This window comes from Rhopilema esculentum, chromosome 10 (genome assembly GCF_057945365.1).
Source record: "Rhopilema esculentum isolate cy_ngs chromosome 10, ASM5794536v1, whole genome shotgun sequence".
NCBI lineage: Eukaryota > Metazoa > Cnidaria > Scyphozoa > Rhizostomeae > Rhizostomatidae > Rhopilema > Rhopilema esculentum.
Genome location: NC_142824.1, coordinates 2,017,815 through 2,037,249, shown reverse-complemented (window position 1 = coordinate 2,037,249; position 19,435 = coordinate 2,017,815). Strand labels below are relative to the sequence as shown.

The following is a 19,435-nucleotide window of genomic DNA, read 5'->3' as shown; positions in this document are numbered from 1 at the left end:
CTCCGACAGCTGACATGCTTCTCTGCATCTCAAATGCACAGTATATCAAGCTAGCTATTTTTGGGCTCAATCAATTCACTGATAAAAAATGCCAAGCTTGAGGATCAAGATAAATTGGGTGAGAGATTTACTGGCGACAGTTACAAGGTTTTATGGATGACTCTTCCAGTGGCAGCCAAGACTTGTCAGGAGCTGATCCGCTGCGGGTGTAATAAAGGGAAAGGGAAGCAAAGGTTTATGCAAATAGAGAAAGCGTCCCTCAAGTGTAAAGCGTTGTGGAAATGTAGTTGGGATTGTGAACGTTAAAATTGTTCTAATATATAGTCATTAACGATTCATGCAATATCCCTTAGAGCATCCTCAAATTAAGGAGAAGAACTTATTTCAACCAATTTTTCTTATTAACAAAAACTCTCTAATGCAGTAAAGCTGTTGAATAAGAAGGGCTTCAGTTTATCAGAAAGAAGAAAATGGTTTTCGAATTTTTGGGAGCTCCAAGAGACAAGTTTCTGATGAAATCCAGCACACGAAAATACAAGAAACATATAGTGTCTGTTTTGGCCTACTGTTCAGAAAAGTACACCACAATTTCTTAAGAGTCCTACCCTTCTCAAACCAGAGGTCATCAGCTTCTAGCTACCCATGGCCACCACACCATTGGAAGTTAAAAATTGGAAATTTTCCCTGCATGAAATAGACTAAATTTTGATTTTGAGGCACGACTGTTGTCAAAAAATTACTTGAAAACGTATATCAAACAAGGCCAGGGGGTAAATATCGAAATAATATGGCTTTTAATTAGCTTTAGAATACCTGAATGTTTATTGTGCTCAACAAGGTACTGCAATATAGCATGCTTTTTTGAATGAGGCCTTCATGTAAACTGAAAGTCAAGTTTTTGTCCTTCTTTAGCCAAAAAATTATAGCGAAATCATGGCTTTTACCCCCTGGTTTTAGAAACTTTGAGGCCCTATTACTTTTTACCATCCATCGTTAAAGGCCGTTTTCCACTAGGCGAATTTATTCGCGCGAAGCGACTTTTTTCGAGCATACGCATGCGTATTTAAATTCTCGCACAGGAGCTCATTCGCGGTGACTGTTCGCAGCAGCGAAAAAGTGAGTTCGAATGGATTCAACTTTTTCGCGGCGAAGAAAGGCGCAAGCCAATTAATTTGCTGGAAGCCTGTCATGTGACATCCATGACCAAAAGTCGCGCCAAAACAACAGCAGCAGGAAGAAAACATGGCTGCAATGACACTGAATCTCTTAGAACAAATGATGGCAAATGGAGACATAACTGTGGCTGACCTTGCCAGTTTAGCAAATACCAACAGTCAACAGGAACTCTACAACCACGAAGACAATGCTGCCACGCCAGGCTCCGTTGATGAGACAGGTTTTGAGGAGACAGAGACGATCGTCTCTGTTGTCACCACCACCCCCGAGAACAACCTACAAGGCCTAGACCAGTACAATGGCGAAGAACTACTTGCAGCTGAATTCGACAAAGAAGTATTTTTGGAAGAAGTCCGCAAGTACAGATGTTTGTGGGATATTGCTTCCGAAGGATACAAAATTAGGCCCATGAAGCAAAACGCATGGTCAAAAATAGGCCAGTTATTCAACAAGGACGGTGAGTTCACACCTTTTTTTTATATTCTCATAAAATTTACAACGACAATCAATTACAATACACAAGCCTAGGGAGCAAGGAAATGCATACCAACCCTAAGACCTACACTTAACATAGAGACACAAATATTACAATAATAAGCTACAGAAGTGATTGGAGTGGTGTCGCCCATCGTTCCAATAGCGTTGCAGATATGACAAATACTCACAAAAAGCTATTTTAAAAGGAGATATCAAGTTTACCTATGTTCCTTGCTAATCAAACAAATTTGCGCCCAGACATGATGAGCAACACCACTCCAATCGTAAAAGGAATAAAATTTATACAGTTCGAGAAAATAATTTACACGAGAGAGGTTTTCACAGCTTGTAGTTTTCTTTTTGTCCCTCAAACTGATAACTCTCATAATAATAATCTAATAATTCTAAGAGACTTTCTGTGCTGGACAAAATTCTTAGTTTGATGATATCTTTTAGAATCTTGTAAATAATATTATTTGATTTCTTTTTTTGTAGTGGAATTTCTTCAGAGGCATCTAAAAAATCTAAAGGACAACCTGAAAAAATGTTTGGACAAGAGGAACCGGATGACTAGGTCTGGTGCTGCTGCAAGTTCATTGCCTAAATGCAAGTACTTTGAACAAATGAGATTTCTGCATGAAAAAACAGCAAACAGGCCCACAGAAAGCAACATTATTCAAGCTGAAACAGCTTTGCAGTCTGAAGATGTTTTGGACGGCCCATTAGCCCCTCAGATATCAGTAAGGCCAGTTGTTCTGAGTGGTACAAAAAGGAAGGCAAGTGACACACCATCCTCTTGTGGTAGTCAAGGGTATAAGAATCGTCAAGAAAGATTTGATAATGCAATCCTGAAAGAATTGGAATCCACAAATAATGCAATCAAGTCAGTTGTCACTACTGATAATGAGGATGAAGTTTCTCTGTATTGCAAAAGCATCATTCCAATAATATCATCTTTTTCAATTAAAAAGAAACGATTAGCTATGATCAAAGTCAGCCAACTGTTGTTTGAACTTGAGTTTGAACATGAATAATATTATGTAAGTTTAACTTTTTATGGATATGTAACATTTTTATTTTGATGTCTATACACATTTGTAATTCTGTTCTTACTTGCTTCATTCTTTTATTGTCTGTCCTGAAACCACTCATGTGGATTTGCAGTTCGACTAACCAATTCATTTTGCCATTCAACTGTGCCCTCGTTGATAAAGTAGTTTTTATATCCATGTCTTACAGAAGCTGCATCTTTAGAGTAGTTATTTGAACCACTTTGAGAAATTGGTCGAAGGCTACCAAAATCAGCTCTGTTTTGTCTCCATTCACCAGCCTCAAACCCTGATGGTCCATCATGGTCAACAAAGTTTCTTGGGCAATATCGATTGTTTGTTGATGAATTTTTAAACATCAGTAGATTGTGCAGTGCAACAATAGCTTTTGTGATAAGTATTACTTTGCTTACATTGGCAATGATTGGTCTTCTCAATACTCGAAATCTACTGGCAGCAATCCCGAAAGTGTTTTCAATCACCCTCCTTGCCCTTGATAACCGATAATTAAAGACACGTTGATCAAATGACAAATTATGTGATGGGAAGGGCTTCATCATATGTGTTTTGAGTCCAAATGCATTGTCTGCAACAAATACAAATGGAAGTCGTTTTTCTGAGTTGGGCAGCTTTGCAGGTCCAGGGATTTGCAATAGATTATTTTCAATAGCATAACCTAAATTACTACAATTATACACACTTCCATCACTCTGGCGACCACTATCTCCTATATCCACCAGAGTGAACTTATATCTTGCATTGCAAATTGCCAAAAGGGCAATGCTAAAAGTTTTTTTGTAATTAAAAAAGGAAGATCCTGATTTTGCTGGTGCTTGCATGACCACATGTTTCCCATCAAGGGCTCCCAAGCAATTCGGAAAATTCCAAAATCTTGAAAATTCTTCGGCTATAGATTTCCATTCCAGTTCTGTTGATGGGTTTTTGATGAAGCCTTTTGCGCTGAGTACTTTCCATACAACTTCACAAGTCTCACTGATTATTCTCCCAACAACTGTGGGACTCATACGGAAGCTTGCTGATATCGTTACTTGGGCATCACCCGTTACCAGGTATCTTAAACAAACAGACAATCTTTCACTTGGTTGGATAGCTTTCCTCATTTTCGTATCGTTTTTCTGAAGAAACGGGCCAAACCAATTCAGGAGCTCTTCAAACAGTGTAGGAGTCATTCTAAAACACCTGAAAAAATATTCAGCATCGTGTAGTCTCAGTTCTTTGATCAAAAGATGATACTCGCCCTTCCGCTCCCGTTCTTCATAGATCTTCCTTATCCAAAACCTTTTCTTGTACTTTTGCAACCTTCTCTCGCGTCTTCTTAGCAGCAAAATTTTGATCAATAATCGAGCTTTCAGTAGCAGTAGATACCTGAGATTAACAGCGGCCATCTTTGAAAAGCTTTTCGCACCAAAAAACCAAAACTCGCTGGAGCTTCTGTGGAAAACAAAAACGCGTTCGATCGATTTTTTTCGCCGCGAAAAATTCGCTTCGCGCGAATAAATTCGCCTAGTGGAAAACGGCCTTCGTTAAGGCCGATTTCCACTAGGCGAATTCTATCGCGCGAATCGAATAAATATTCGTAGCGATAGAGTAGGACCGTGATCTACTTTCTGCGAATCGAATTTTTTCGCTGCGAAATCTGAGAACATGACACCACGCATGCTCACATTGGCAAAAATTCGATTCGCGCGAAAGAATTCGCCTAGTGGAAATCAGCCTTAAAGGCTGATTTCCACTAGGCGAATTCTTTCGCGCGAATCGAATTTTTGCCAATGTGAGCATGCGTGGTGTCATGTTCTCAGATTTCGCAGCGAAAAAATTCGATTCGCAGAAAGTAGATCACGACAGTTGTAGTGTTTTGGTATTTTTTACTTTTTTTTCATGATCTTTTTAATGATGTATTCAAAAATGTCTTTTGACAAAATAAATTTTTGTTCCTATGGTCCCCAAAATACACAAGCACGTTATTTTTGGGTGGGTTCAAGACCAAATCTTTTCTTTGTTATATAAACTTTCTTTATGCAAAGTTTCATGATTTTACCCCTAAAAGCACTAGAATGCTGTCTTTTTTGCACCAGCTCCCCTCACAAACTGGAGATGATGTCCATCCTACTTCACTTCAAAACAGCATGATCTTCAAAATCTCATTAAGCGCAATTGATTTTTTTCCGCATGTACCAAGGCTTCCAGTTCTGAAGTTTCTTAGTTCTTTCTTATCCTCCATTACTCACTACTTATAAAGCAATTTTCTAATAATAATAAATTTTCTAATTTCTTCGCTCTGCGTTGAAAAATATTGTTCTAATTCCAATTCTTCAATTTTGAAAGTTTCGATTGGAATTCTATGCTGCACTTTTCAGAAAATTCACTATTGACAAATCCACACAATAGCAGATCCACAATTTTAATTTACAACACCACAAAGTTGGTCAGATCCACGCTTTTATTCATGGGTACTTTTCAGATGAATTTTCAAACTTATCGCCAAATAAAGGATGTCTCTCTTTAAACCTGTTGGCAAACGAGGCCTAAAGACCTACCTAGAGCGCAATGGCTAGCAGTTGCACTGCTTATATCTTAATAATCTAAAAACAAATTAAGAACAATCCAGATCAGTTTTTTTCGAAATTTAAGGACAACCAGCCTAAATTTCAATTTACTGATTATTAAAAAAAAGTGTGACAACATAGATGTCAGCTAGAATCTCTGGATTATTTTTCAAAATAAAAAACGTACTTCCATTTGATGTTTTACTCTGCTTGAACAGTTCTTTGCTCTGTCCTTCTTACAATTTATTGGGTTATTTTGGGGGTATTATTGCATAACTTATTGTTCGGGGCCAAATATATACAACTTTTAAGGTACAGAAGAAGGCCGTTAGAGCTAGCTTATTTCATTACCGGTGGGCTCAGCTAGTATTTTAAACTTCGAGCTTCAAAGATCTCAAACTTAACAAACGCTTTGAAATTTGTTAACTCAGACTCGTAACATTTTTCGTTGATTCAATCCATAAAACTTCACCCAGCTGCAATCAACTTTCTATTTTTTAGTTCATCTGCTCATCAAATTTCCATCGAACGGCATATCAGTCTGCGAAGATCTCTTACACCTTTTGCAAAAATTTTTTACTTTCGAGGAAGATCCCCTTAAAATCTCGTCCGCTGTTCGCAAGGCGACCCGTCACGAAATCTTAAAAAACAGTTTTCGATATTTCTTGAAAGCGACAAAATACTTTATGCTAAACTTGCTATGCATTATCTGTTGAACTCCACGATGATTATCCAGAACAACCTTCAAAGTTACATTGAAGATCAACTTGTTGAGCAGGGTCAACTAGAAGATATATTTTGATATGCCTAATCTTGCCTAATATGATATGCCTAATCTTGCCACAAGCTCGCGATATATCTTCATCATTTAGATACCGGATTAAAAATTTGCTTAAAAGCAGAAATACAACAAACTAATGAATGCAATTCTGATGCTAAATATATTACCATCTTTGAAACAACATTAAAATCGTTAAATTACAAGAGAGGATCCATTTTGACACATAACTATAACACGTGATTTTTAAGGCACAAAAGATTGGCCTAAAATCACGTACTATAAACACTAGTAACTAAAAATTAATAGGATATCCAATTGACGAAAAACAACAATCTAAAAAAATATGTAGTATGTTTTTACAAGAACACACGAAAATGTAATACCCCATTTGCAAAGTGAAAATATTTCAAAGTGAATTGTCAATTCGGTAATGAATGTACAAATAATTTTGCAATCTTAGATTTCGTTGATCCGCAATTATCCAGTGATACATTAATACTGCTGCAAGCAATACTTTACTTAAAGGGTTGTTAAGGACAAATTCAAATGCATCGCCGATGCGGCAGATGAGTTTAATCAAAGTCACACAAGGACAGGCAGTCTGGTCAATGATATTCAGACAGCCGAAGAGACGAAAGTAAAAACAATAGGCCTAAGCTGTTCTCTTCGTCAATTTCATGATTAGAATATACAACGTTTCACATGATAAAAACAACAGTATTTTTCTTATACCAACGGTCTAACAGCATAAATCACCTCCATTATATAATTGGGTTGTGACAATAATTTTTGCGGAGGCCAGAACCAACATTGCAAGTCACTCTAGATTTTATCATTAAAATGCAACTGGTATGCAATTCAAACGCGAAATATAAATTTTTTGAAAACTTTATGAATATTTTGTTCAAAACTACGGTTGATATGAAACTAATCATGTTTTTCAATGGCATCATTTTTACCAGCCATTTCCCCTGTGTCTTTGCAATGCTAGTGTATTATCTTCGACAATTCTTTCCATTCAGTACTAGAAATTGCAATAGCCTACTTAAGTAATAAATACTAGCAATAATAGTAATTAAAGTAGCCTAAGATGGCACGTTTTCATGTTACGGTCATTTCCTCTTCGACCTTGTCTTCTCTATTGTCCATCAGTGCAACGTTGCACAGTTTTTGACATTTCCTTGTAAACGCATCTAAAATAGAATAACTTTTTCATTAGCAGGCCAGTCCTAATTGTTATTAGATAAAATCTAACATCAGAGAAAAAGGGTAGCCTAGAACTCGTGTCCACATCTATAATAAAATCTGAACCCCCCCCCCGCCCCCGACCTTGTATGCAAAATTTCCACTGTACCTCACCTTCATCGAGAAACAATCAATTGAATTTTCTAATCATCTCAGCGTAAATAATTGGCCAGTTGTGTAAAAATTAAAATGGCATTGGAAATAAATGCACGAGCAAAATTTGCGTGAAATTCCTTGTAATTCGAAGTGTAGACCCACCTATTCCGTTGAAGAACCAGTCTGGCAAGTACTTGTAGCGGACAAAAAGGAAATACACCGGAATACCAAGAAGAATTACGCCCAGGGCAATAGAGCAGCCTACTGGAGAGCTTTTGAAGGGCATAACCACCAAGTAGATCGATACAGCAACCATCAGGATTGGTGCAACAATGATAACCTACAAAAAAGAGATTGATGTAAAAACATCTTTGACAAAAACAAGCTTACAGATATTTTTTTCTCAATGTATAATTTATAGCCAAATAAGACTTTACTGCAGCGAAATTTGAAGATGCACAGCAGTGGCGGCTTGCAGCGGTACTAGTGGTACCAGTCTAGTACCATTTTCTTTTGAAAGCTCGAAATATTTTTGTATTGTGTGGTTTTCAGTTTTCTATGATAATTGAATTAATGGCAAAAAGGGTAAAGCAAGGGAATACACCATATTTTAATTTTGACCCTCCTTATCTTAATTCTCATTGAAAGATTGGCGTTGAATAAGCCCTTTATGTACACACGGTACTAGACCTCATTCATCCAGTACCGTAGAAGTTACCAGCCGCCACTGATACAAAGAATACTGAAGTACTTTTCGTCTTACACTGCTCAGAGTATAAACCACGGACAATGACTAAAGGCAAGCAGAAATTTGTATGCAGCTGCTGGCCACGACGTGACGTGAGAGGTTAATTGGCGCGTTTGATTGGTTCCTTGCTTTTGACCAATTGGCGTTCGCTTACTTGCTATATATAAGTATACGAGTAGAATTGAAAATTCAACAAAAATATAAACCCTATATACGAATAAACGAATAACAATCTTATTATACTAGAACTTTTAAAATAAGTTAATAAAGTGGTGCTAGTTGACAAAACTAACAGGATGACTTTTTAAGCAAACCTTGTAGGGTCTTGGTATATCTGGCTTTTTGTATCTTAAAACCAGCAATGCAACGAATGCACTGCAGTAAAATGCCCATGACGAGAAGCTGAACAATTCAACGAGGAGTTCGAAGGAGCTTGCATCAGGAATCAACAACAGACAAGCGATGAAAGACTACAAAAAACAAAAGCATATATAAATATAATTTCATTATGTAGTTATCATCTGTAGTTATCAGCATCATGTATTATTGATTGTTTCCAGCAAAGACATATTTCCTTGCCAAGTACAGCAGAGGTCAAAGATATAACATAACGACTTATTATCTTTATCTTGATTTCTTGCTAGAGCATTCCTGTCACCATTATTATTTTACCTCTTTCAAGAGATAAATAGATCTTAATTATTTGTATTTCCTAATAGGATATCTCAGAAGGAAGGAAGTATTCAGTGGTCAAAATATGTGCTCATCAAGCATTGTCCTGGTCTTTCTTCTTGATGTAACAACACCTTCTGATTTCTAGGCCCTGGATTACAAAGAGCTAATGATTCTTCTCACTTTGACTGAAAGCTTCATAATATCAGGAACTCTTACCACTGACTTCAAATTAAACATGACTGTATAATTGATATGATCTCAAAAAGAATATACCATACTCAAAGTTGAAAACTTACTGTGAAGGCTAATGATGGAAGTGGGGTGTGCTTTTCAGTTTGAACCATAGCCAATACAATAGGTAGATGGCCTTCCCTTGCTGCAGCAAATGCAAGTCTGAAAAAGATACAACTTATAAAGCTATATGCACTCAACACCATCTCATGATTAGGTATATTAAAATTGTCTCTTCTGAGCCCTTGAGGGGGTATTCAACCTTCAAGGTTCTAGAAGGAAGTTCAAGGAACAAAGAGGTTTTATAAAAGTATAATAGAGACAAAAAATTTTCAAAGCTGGGATAATGTCCATGGCTTTCAAGACTGCAGTAAAGGCCTAGTTGTTCAATTGCCATTCAAATTTCCAAAGCTACTTTAAGTAATACTCTATCAATTCTGAAGAATGCCAGACAAATTAAAAGCAGAACTGGGCATCTGAATTGTGTTACTTGCTAGGTGCACAATTGTTAGTGTTTAAGAACTTTCTAGGATCCAGCCTAAACCCCTCTCCTCGCACAGAATGTGGATAATGGGACACATTTAAATGGGCAACCCCTGCCCCACATGAAGCTGCAGCTTATTGTTTTCTCAAAGGAAAAGTTATGGCTCAATTTTGAATGATGTTATTATCATGATAGAATGATATTATATATACATTAAGAAGGAAGATTTAAAAGCACCATAAGGAGGACTGCAAAAAGCATTCAAAATGTTTGTAAAATGTTCTTTAAAAACTGTTACTGTGGGTTTTGAAAAAACTCCATGTAACTTAGAACCTTAGTAACATTCCTTTAACATATGTCCCCCCCTTTGGGTAGTGGTAGTCTGCATATATGGAACCTTATTTGGGCCTCACTTCATTTTCAAGGTTAGCTTATTTTGGAAGTGTTTGCAAGAATGTCAACTTGAAAACTATTTTCAAAAGGGCTTATTTTCAAAGGTCAGTCTATTTTGAATAAAATATGTTCTGAATATAAATTTTCATGGACAAAATACCTTCCATTGCTGAATGCACATCCATTTACAGCTCCAAATGTTGAAGCAGCAACAAGAATGGGAATAATCCATTTCATAGGTCCAAGGTAGATGTTACCCACACTCTGGAAAAGAAAAGAGAAACAATAAGCAGATAGCAGAAAATTGAATTCTTGAGAACTTGTTACACTGAGACAACCCATTTTGAGATTGCATTAGTGTCTGTTCATTATGTGGTGTTACACTTTACTTGTGATATATTTTTGGTTAAAGACAAGTATATGATACAATTGAATATATATTCATTATGGTTATCAAAAATTTTAGCTTCTAATATCAGCATTTATCTATAACCATTTTGTACAGTGTAACAGTCGCTGGCTTTTCACATCCATGTCAATTTTAATATTCCTGTAAATTCACCCAGCCATGTGAAAGTAGCATACTCTTCAATTTTAACTTTCCTTGGCACAAAACCCTCTACCATATGAGAATTTCAAAAAAAAATTATATATATATATATATATATATATATATAGATAGACTAAAATAAACAGACTATTGTGACACAACTCTGAGTTTCATGTGTAAACAATCATCAGGTGTATAAAAGAACACAAGCTAACGGCAAGCAAGATATAACGGTGAAAACGAATAATCGAACACAATCAAACAAAGTTAATTGTGCAGAGTGATAAATCATAACAACTACATTCTAAGATCGAAAATTGCTAATCAAAAGTTTGTTTTGGTGTCTACATTGGCTTATAAATTCTGTTCTATTATTAAGTATTTTATTGTCCCCTAAAGATTGAATTATATAAAATTTTTCTGTCAGGCATAATTTACAAAAGTTGCTTCTAGCTGTGCTTTTTATTCTCTTGACAATTCTCCATTTAATGTTTGGTATCTTTCCTTGTTCCTTCAATTTCCAAATATATTTTGAAAGTTCGGTACTCTTTTTATATCTTTCGTGTTTAAAATCCTTGTTATGGTTAGCATATCGTAGTTTGAATGTACCTTCGGTGAGGCCAATATATTTTTCTTTTCATCATCTTTATCGTTGCTAACTGTTGCTTCATATATGAGGTTGGGTGTTAAACATTCATTTCCTAATGGGCAGTCGTCTTTGTTTTTGCAGTTACATCCATATTCTTCCTTGCTTTTTGGGTTTAAAACAGATTTGTTGTGTGAGGATATTATGGAACCTATATTTTTCATGCAGCTGTAACTAACCTTGATTGTGTTTTTTTATTAAAAATCTTAGCCAGTTTTTCATCATCAGCGAAATGTTTCTTTACAAGCTTTAAGAAGATTTTGCCCACGTTGGTTTTGACATTCCTCGAGTAGGGTGGATTAAACCAAATAATTTTCCGTTTGCGCTTCTTTTTATCTTCATTTTTCCTTTTCTCGGTATCTTTGGGGATGTATTTCAAATTGTCGTTAAAACCACTTTTTCTAAGAGCTTCTTCATATACGGTCATTTCTCTTCTATAAATTTCTTCAGTTGATGATAATTCTGATATCCGTTTGTTGATGCCTTTAGGTAGTTCTTTTAATACTGTCGGCGGGTGATTAGAATGTTTGTTGATGTAGACAGGATTGTTATTTGGTTTTCGATATGGTTGAATGGTATTGTTTTGAAGGTCCAGGCGTATATCTAAAAAGTCTACTGTTTTGAGATTTGTCTTAATTGTAATAGATAGTCCACACTCCTTGAATATAGGATTTTAAACACGAAAGATATAAAAAGAGTACCGAACTTTCAAAATATATTTGGAAATTGAAGGAACAAGGAAAGATACCAAACATTAAATGGAGAATTGTCAAGAGAATAAAAAGCACAGCTAGAAGCAACTTTTGTAAATTATGCCTGACAGAAAAATTTTATATAATTCAATCTTTAGGGGACAATAAAATACTTAATAATAGAACAGAATTTATAAGCCAATGTAGACACCAAAACAAACTTTTGATTAGCAATTTTCGATCTTAGAATGTAGTTGTTATGATTTATCACTCTGCACAATTAACTTTGTTTGATTGTGTTCGATTATTCGTTTTCACCGTTATATCTTGCTTGCCGTTAGCTTGTGTTCTTTTATACACCTGATGATTGTTTACACATGAAACTCAGAGTTGTGTCACAATAGTCTGTTTATTTTCGTCTATCTAATCGCTCCGGTAAGTTGAGCACTCTAGACAGCAATATGATAATTAATAAATATATATATATATATATATATATATATATATACATAAAGCAATATAAGGAAGTGGCTTTGAAAAAAGCAAACATTTTACAACATACTTAAAGCTTTTTCGTCTGACACTCCTCAGAGCATTAAACGTCAGAATAGGTTCCGAAAAAACACGATGGAAAAATATATACCCAGTTGTGGATCGAAATAGGCCAATCAGAAAAACGCAAGCACAAGACCGGTATAGTTGACCAATCAGTGCCGCGAGCCTAAAGAAAAATTACCAATGGAGTCCAAGGAAGGAAGGTTTGAATAAAATACCAAGGCAACAGCTGCTGACTCCAGAATTCCATCTTTACCCAAGACAGCAATGTATGCGATATTTATGAGGACATAACATCCTGTAACAACGGTCATTGATATGCCAAGACATAATGGTAGATCCCTGTGTTAAATCAGAAGTGAAGAAATGTATCATTGACATCAGCAACCTTGTGAGCAAGGGGAATTTGTAGAGTATTTTGTCACTAATTTTAATTTTGAATACAAAACTAACAGATGGAAGAGAATATTTCTCAGTTTGTTCTTCAAAACAAAGGATAAAACAGATACAGAAAATAACAAAGAAAAATAAAATATATTCTCTAACACAAGGCTAAAATAACAGTTCAGTTTCCAGGCAAAGTTCTTATATGTAGCAAAAATGAAACACTGCAATAAGCCGTGAATAAACAACAATAAATACACGTAAATCATTCAAAGTTCTTATAGTCTTTATTTTTCATCTGCCAAACAGCCGGCTGCTGGACAGGCCTAGTTTTTGATTTCATATTAGGTGGGAAGATAAAACACATATTATATATGTTTACTTTATGTATATGAATATTTCACATTTAGCTATTTCTCAATGGCATTCTTAAAAAAAATCTTACCTTGCAGGCTTCTTCATTTCCTCTGTTACATAGTTCAGTGTGTTCCTGTGAACATGAAGACAAGTTAAAGAAATGCCGAAACAAATTCCAACATAATGCAAAGATTTAGCATCAAATTAGGAGAAACATAAATACAAATGTAAGAAGATGCCTAAGGTCAGGACAAAAAGCAGCAGAATTATTGAAGACATTGATAGGGTATCCATGCATCCTAATGGGGATTCAGCTTGAATAATCTTTCAAATTCTATCTATTATATACTTTATTAAGCCTTTTAAAAAACCCTGTGTTGAATTTTTAAATATTTTTAGTGGATCACCAACTTAAACCCTGGTGGCAAGAGCACCCCCCCCCCCTATGAAAAACAACAATGGACAATGTAAAGAAATAAAATAATTGACATTACATGCAAAGGTCCCTAATGTTGGTTCTTCTGCTGTGTTTCATAAGAGTCTATAGTGCTTTGAAAGAAAGCAATAAGGAATTCCTCTGCAAGGTTGTGATACATCAAATACTATTCTGTTTATCCACATTTCAATGAATGCAGCACAGTAGACTTGACTTGACAACTGAGTGCACAATGATTAATACCTTGCCTTGGTTATCATTCTAAAAATTTGTTGTTGGCAAAAGATAAGCAATATCATAGTGCATAGGTTTGAAAGGGTCATTGTCTGCATGAACATATTCACATTTGTTGCAGGATATGGAAAAGTCAAAAGTCTGGAGTTCTCATGTTAATTATAATCAAAAGTTAACATACCATCCATCGTATGCCCACAATCCCATGTAGAAAGACAATGCAATTTTGCTAAAATCACTTGTGGTCCCTTTGAAGGAATTATCAAAGGCCTTTTTGCCTCCACCTAAAATAGATCAAACCCAATATGAGGGTTGAAAATGTTGATACATATATCTCTGTGTGCTAAATCAAATATATTGATGGTGTGCCATTGGTGAAAAATTTCCAAGGATATGCAGAGAACCAAACATTAATTTCTGCTTTTAACACTATAGCTTACAGTTGGAGTATTTACTAATGACTATTTGCAGAACTAGTTTGATTATTATATAATTTATACAAGATTATCAATTTCACACCTTTGGCCAGCTCAATTATGCCAACTACCACGAGAATTGCAATACAAACAAGTTTGGCATAAGTGAATGCGTCTTGCATACGGACAGCTGCTTTGACACTGATGCAGTTGACAATGGTGATGATGACTAAAATGAAAGAAGAAATAGGTTTCAATGATAAAAAATGATTGATAAATGTTTTCCCATGAAAGCCTGGTATATATGCTTAATAATGAATCATAGAAATCTCAGCATGATGGTACTCCAATTTACTTAGCAAGGGCCAAAGAATATGTCCACGGGCTGTATGTTGCACAATGCAAACCCTTGTATTGGGGCCTACCTACGTGGAATGCACCTTGGCATTTGGCACTACACCTCTGATCTTAAACCAGTGCTCTTCCATGGGAATGGTAATTTTCATTTACAAGATGTTAGAATGCCTTTCTTTTGAATTTACTGCACATCACAAACTTATCTCAAGACCATTTGATAATAAGTACAAGGTAACTTTATATGCCATAAAGGTGTGGCTCGTGATAAAAATTTACTAGTGTAATATTTTGAAAACAAGAAATACTGAAGCCCCAATGTCTTCAAATTTCGAATAATGTAAAATTTTTAGTGTTTCCCTAAAATCTTTTGAATTTCTTTTATAAATGTGTGGTTTGAAAAATTAAAATTTGAGGAATTTCCAAAACAATTTGAGTGGAATTAAACCAAACTAATAATAATGGGATACCCTTGGTACGAAACAAATGTTTTATAAATACCTAGCTTGAGAGGACATAAAAGTTTTAATATAAAGAGCTTTAGCTTGAAGAACAATTCATTGGTTGACTGAGGCAGCCTTTCAACTAGCCTGGGTTAAAACAGATCTGGGTTAAAAGTTTTCTGTTTTTAAAGTGAGTCAATGGAAACAGCATTTTTCTTCGACCCAATTTTAAGCCAATTTTGATTGTTCCCACTAAGCTGGGTTAAAATGTATCCAGGGTGAAAAAAAGAGAAATCAGTATTAGCATCAATAATCCTTCAATTTCAATCGTTGTAGGCCAATGGAAGCAACATTGACATCCAGGATTTTGTTTTTTTTTATTTTTGGCACCATCTAAATTTTTAAATGTTGCTGTTGTTGCAAGTGGGTCAGAAGTTATCCGGGTTTCTGCATTTCCAATAACTCGCAGGTGGGTCAAAACATATCCGGGTAAAAACTGACACACTTTCAGACCCGTTTTCAAACTTATCCGTTTTTCAAGTGGGTTAGTGGGAACGCGACGTGAGTGTTTCTCACTGTTGTGGAATTGCCGCCCAGTCTGGATTTAATGGCAGTTTTCAACAAGATCTCAGGAGTGCACAAGCTATTACCCAGGAGTGCAAGAGTGCATTTGTGATAAGTGTGCACATTTGAGTGTGCATCAAATTTCTCAGCGATTCTTGATTTTGTGTATATAATGTATGGCACTTTTCTTGTTTACATCCCAGGGAAATTCATGATTTAGAATTGAACTATGCTTACCTGCCACTACCATCAGTGGTCAGTGGCTGTTATTCAAATTCCTAAAGATTTAGCAAATAAAAAGGTCAAAAGCTCATGTTTGAAAAGACCAAAAACATGAGCATCCTAAGAGTATCATGAGGATGATCTAAAGCAGGGCCACCGTGAAAGGGACAAGGGGGCAAATTGCCTTAGGGCCTCAATATAAAGGAATTCCATCTTAAGAATGGAATATATCCGTTTATAGTTCAATGATAGTAATTTCGTTTATAGAATGGAAAAATGGTAGAATGTGACAATGAAACAATTGAAAAAAGTGTCATTGAAACAATTGCAAGAAAATGACTGCAACCAATATTCTGAAGCGTATTTTAGGCTAATCTAAAGAACAGGGTCACAAACATTTTCCGCTTTCTCCCCTCGCAAGGATGCCTTTATTTTTCAGTTCTGCCCCACTGAACTGGCAGCCCTGATCTCAAGTGGATCACTCAATTCAGAATGACATATCATCTTTCAATCTCAGTTGCGGTCAAATTTAAAAAGGCTTTTTGCCATATTTGTAATATTTTTTTTACTTTGAGTCACATCCAAAAACACACTAAAACCGCGCCCATCTTTCCGGTGTGCAAGAGTGCACCCGTTATTTTAAAAATTTTTCTCGGGAATGCAGCTGCCATACTGAATTGCCGCTCTTGCTATCAATCAGTAAACAAGATCCGACGTCAAAATCTTCACAAAAAATATTCAATACAAAAGCAGATAGGAAGTGAAATCTATTGGCAATGTCAATTTTTACACTTGATCAGTCCTTCAATATTTCTTTCTGAGACTAGGTTCCGATTTGTATGGTAGCAAGTCACATGACTCACGTGATTGAGAAATACGTCAGGTATAAAGTCGTTCGAGTTACCTAAGTTACTATAAAGTTACTATAAAGTTATTAAAGGTAACTTACAAATTTATCTCCTTTATTTAATATCTTGCAAAAACCTTCCACACGAATCATAAAATAATTTTTAAAATAATGCCCTGTTACCCCGTTCAGTCCTTAGTCCAAAGGTCAATATCACTGGATGTCATCTCGTGATCTCAGTTCAATACAAAATGTGAATATAAATAATATGACATAAGGCTATGATCTCTTCGAACTTCTCAATTGTTAGTCCAACTACGATAAATGATAATGATATTAGGATACGAATGTTAATAGGATTGACCCGGCACTCATACATACCTATACAAAGTAAAGCAAGTAGCTTAATGAGGTAAACTGGTGGATCACAATCCTCGTAAAAGGGTTTGACAGCATATTCTCCAAAAACTACAGCAATTCCAGCCACAGCAGCAGGCCTGATGACCAAAACAGCAGTCCAGGAGAACAGGAAAGCAGGGATAGGCCCATACACATCATACAAGTACGAGTATTCTCCACCAGACTTAGGAATGGTTGTTCCCAGTTCACTGTAGCATAGCGCACCAATAAATGAAATCACCCCACATAAAAACCAAACTACGAGGAAGAGTCCTATCGAATTGGTGTTTTCTAGAACCGACTTGGGTGATATAAATATCCCCGAGCCAATGATACTCCCGACAATCAAACCTACTCCATTGACAAGACTCACGCTTTTCTTGAGTCCCCCAGTTGTCCTGATGTCGGTTTCTGGCGGAGAATACACTCTTTCAGCAGCATCATCTGTTGCAGTGCGGAGACCTTCTCTTTCACTGTCAGACATGTCCAGTTAAGGCTATTTCAACAAATTATATCTACCACTAGTCTTTCATTCAACTTGCCCGCTGTACAACTTTGGTACTCTCTTGATCACAAGGCATGTAGAACGTGTCTTTCTCACAGTAAGCGCGCCAAACAAATCGGGAGCCTTTGTTATATAGAACAATTCTAGTTCCAAAACAACCAATCACAATTCCCTTACATACAATCAAACAATAGGAAATGTCCTTTTATTACATTGCAATGTTTTCATTGGTAGCCAATCAAATTACTCAGCCTGAAAGAAGGAGCCAATCAACATCCACGTAGGGAACATGAGGAGTTTGCTTCATGTTTTGCATCATCTTGTGGGTCATGTGACTGTTCGAGGACGGTCTAGACTAGCCCGCTTACTAGGCCAAGGACAGACTTTTTCCGGGGGGAACCAAAACATTAATAGCTGTTTCCAAGACGTTTACAATCGCGATAAAAGCAAAAAGTTATAACCTAGTTTTTACGAAAGCGAAATAAAAACAGTGATGAATAACTTCACTCACCTATGCTACTGAAACCAATAATTTTGATCAAGTAGCTGGGGGGCTCGCAGTCTGGATAAAACGGTTTCGTGACATACTGCCCGAAAACCATTGACACAGCAGCGATGGCGGCAGGCTTTACGACCAAAATGGCAGTCCATGAATAGAGAAAGGCAGGTATGGGCCCAAAAATGTACGTGAAATAAGCGTACTCTCCTCCAGTTCTTGGGATAGTTGTGCCCAATTCGCAGTAACATAAAGCACCAAGTGAAGCAATAATTCCACATGCGAACCAAACACACATCGTCAAACCAACAGAGCCTGCATTAGAAAGAACGCCAGCCGGAGATATAAAAATCCCCGCACCAATAATTGTGCCCACTATCAGCCCGACGCCGTTGGCGAGAGATATACTCTTCTTCAGTTCTACTTTATTGACTTCGTCGCTGTGAAGTTTTTCTAGAACAAGGTTTTCTTCCTGAACATCTTCTTCTTCTTTCAGTGCTTGGGTTTCTGATGAAGGCATGCTTGCAGCGTTGTTTGGCCTAGTGCGAAGGCGATTTACAATGTAGAACGAAGAGCTTTAAACCGATATGCAAGTCTATTTTATGTTAGCACGCTTTGTTCACCAATCGGTACACAACGTTGTTTCCTTTAAGCACCGGCTACTAGGTACTGCTCAGCTTTATTTACTCCACAGACCACCGTTATACCGAAAGACAGCTTCAGTGCACACGTGGTATTTGCACCACCCCCTTACTGGATGCAATTGTATGAATTGGTTTTAAAGTTGACTGGTGGTTCATTCATGTGTGTAGTTTCAGATCCGAAACATTTCTGTCCATTCACTGACTATTATCAATAATGGATGGATATTGGTGGGCGAGATAGATAAAGCGAAGCATGTGGTCTTACGCTGATGCAATTATTAATTAAGACTTAACTCTTCTCGTCATGATTGGCTGTTGAATGCTGGATGTCTTAAGGTCCTAAGGAACATCGATCAAGAACGTATTTCTGCGTGCGCATGCCTATGAACTTTGCGCACGCCCCGCAAAAAACGAGGCAAATCGATTCAGCAGGTCGGAATGATGTTTAGAGACAGACAACAAACCTTGAAGTTAACTAAAATGGCTCAAGTGTTACTAATTCTGGCTAATTCTTTCACGATTCACTTTGGCCTATAGAGCAAAAGAGTTAGACATTAAAAATTTGATATAAAATTTTCGCGAGGCAGCGTCGTGCGAGTTTTTGGTGATCTTTTGCTAGAATCAGGAACATAGCTTTCTTGATAATTCTAAATACTGTTATTGTTTGGGTTTTTCACTGGTCAAAAATGTAGCGAAAGAGATCTCAAATGCGAGGAAGAAACGTTCGGGGCCGTCATAATCTAAAGATTTGAAGGAGGTAATTTAAATC

The 19,435-nt window shown here is 36.5% G+C and overlaps 3 protein-coding genes across 4 annotated transcripts; 1 reads left to right on the top strand and 2 right to left on the bottom strand.

Annotated features, from left to right (window-relative positions):
• The first annotated feature begins 1,242 nt into the window (after window positions 1–1,242).
• LOC135688148 (uncharacterized) lies at window positions 1,243–2,765 on the top strand. The gene is made up of 2 exons (XM_065204874.2): window positions 1,243–1,633; window positions 2,149–2,765. The coding sequence occupies exons 1-2, from the start codon at window positions 1,243–1,245 to the stop codon at window positions 2,685–2,687; spliced, it is 930 nt and encodes a 309-aa protein (XP_065060946.1). The 3' UTR covers window positions 2,688–2,765.
• Window positions 2,766–2,779: 14 nt separating this feature from the next.
• Window positions 2,780–4,439, bottom strand: LOC135692369 (uncharacterized). The gene has a single exon (XM_065210455.2). The coding sequence runs from the start codon at window positions 4,106–4,108 to the stop codon at window positions 2,780–2,782; it is 1,329 nt and encodes a 442-aa protein (XP_065066527.2). The 5' UTR covers window positions 4,109–4,439.
• A 1,757-nt stretch (window positions 4,440–6,196) lies between these two features.
• Window positions 6,197–18,876, bottom strand: LOC135692283 (b(0,+)-type amino acid transporter 1). Of its 2 annotated transcripts, none has more exons than XM_065210387.2 (10): window positions 18,038–18,876; window positions 14,296–14,421; window positions 13,958–14,060; window positions 13,195–13,239; window positions 12,584–12,707; window positions 10,083–10,186; window positions 9,111–9,207; window positions 8,454–8,609; window positions 7,554–7,731; window positions 6,197–7,243 (listed from the first exon to the last, which is right to left on the bottom strand). In XM_065210387.2, exons 1-10 carry the CDS (start codon window positions 18,540–18,542, stop codon window positions 7,152–7,154), a joined length of 1,530 nt encoding a protein of 509 aa, XP_065066459.1. In that variant the 5' UTR covers window positions 18,543–18,876; the 3' UTR covers window positions 6,197–7,151. The 2 variants fall into 2 exon arrangements, with proteins under 2 accessions (XP_065066459.1, XP_065066468.1); XM_065210396.2 differs by lacking the exon at window positions 18,038–18,876 and adding an exon at window positions 17,004–17,642.
• Window positions 18,877–19,435: the final 559 nt, after the last annotated feature.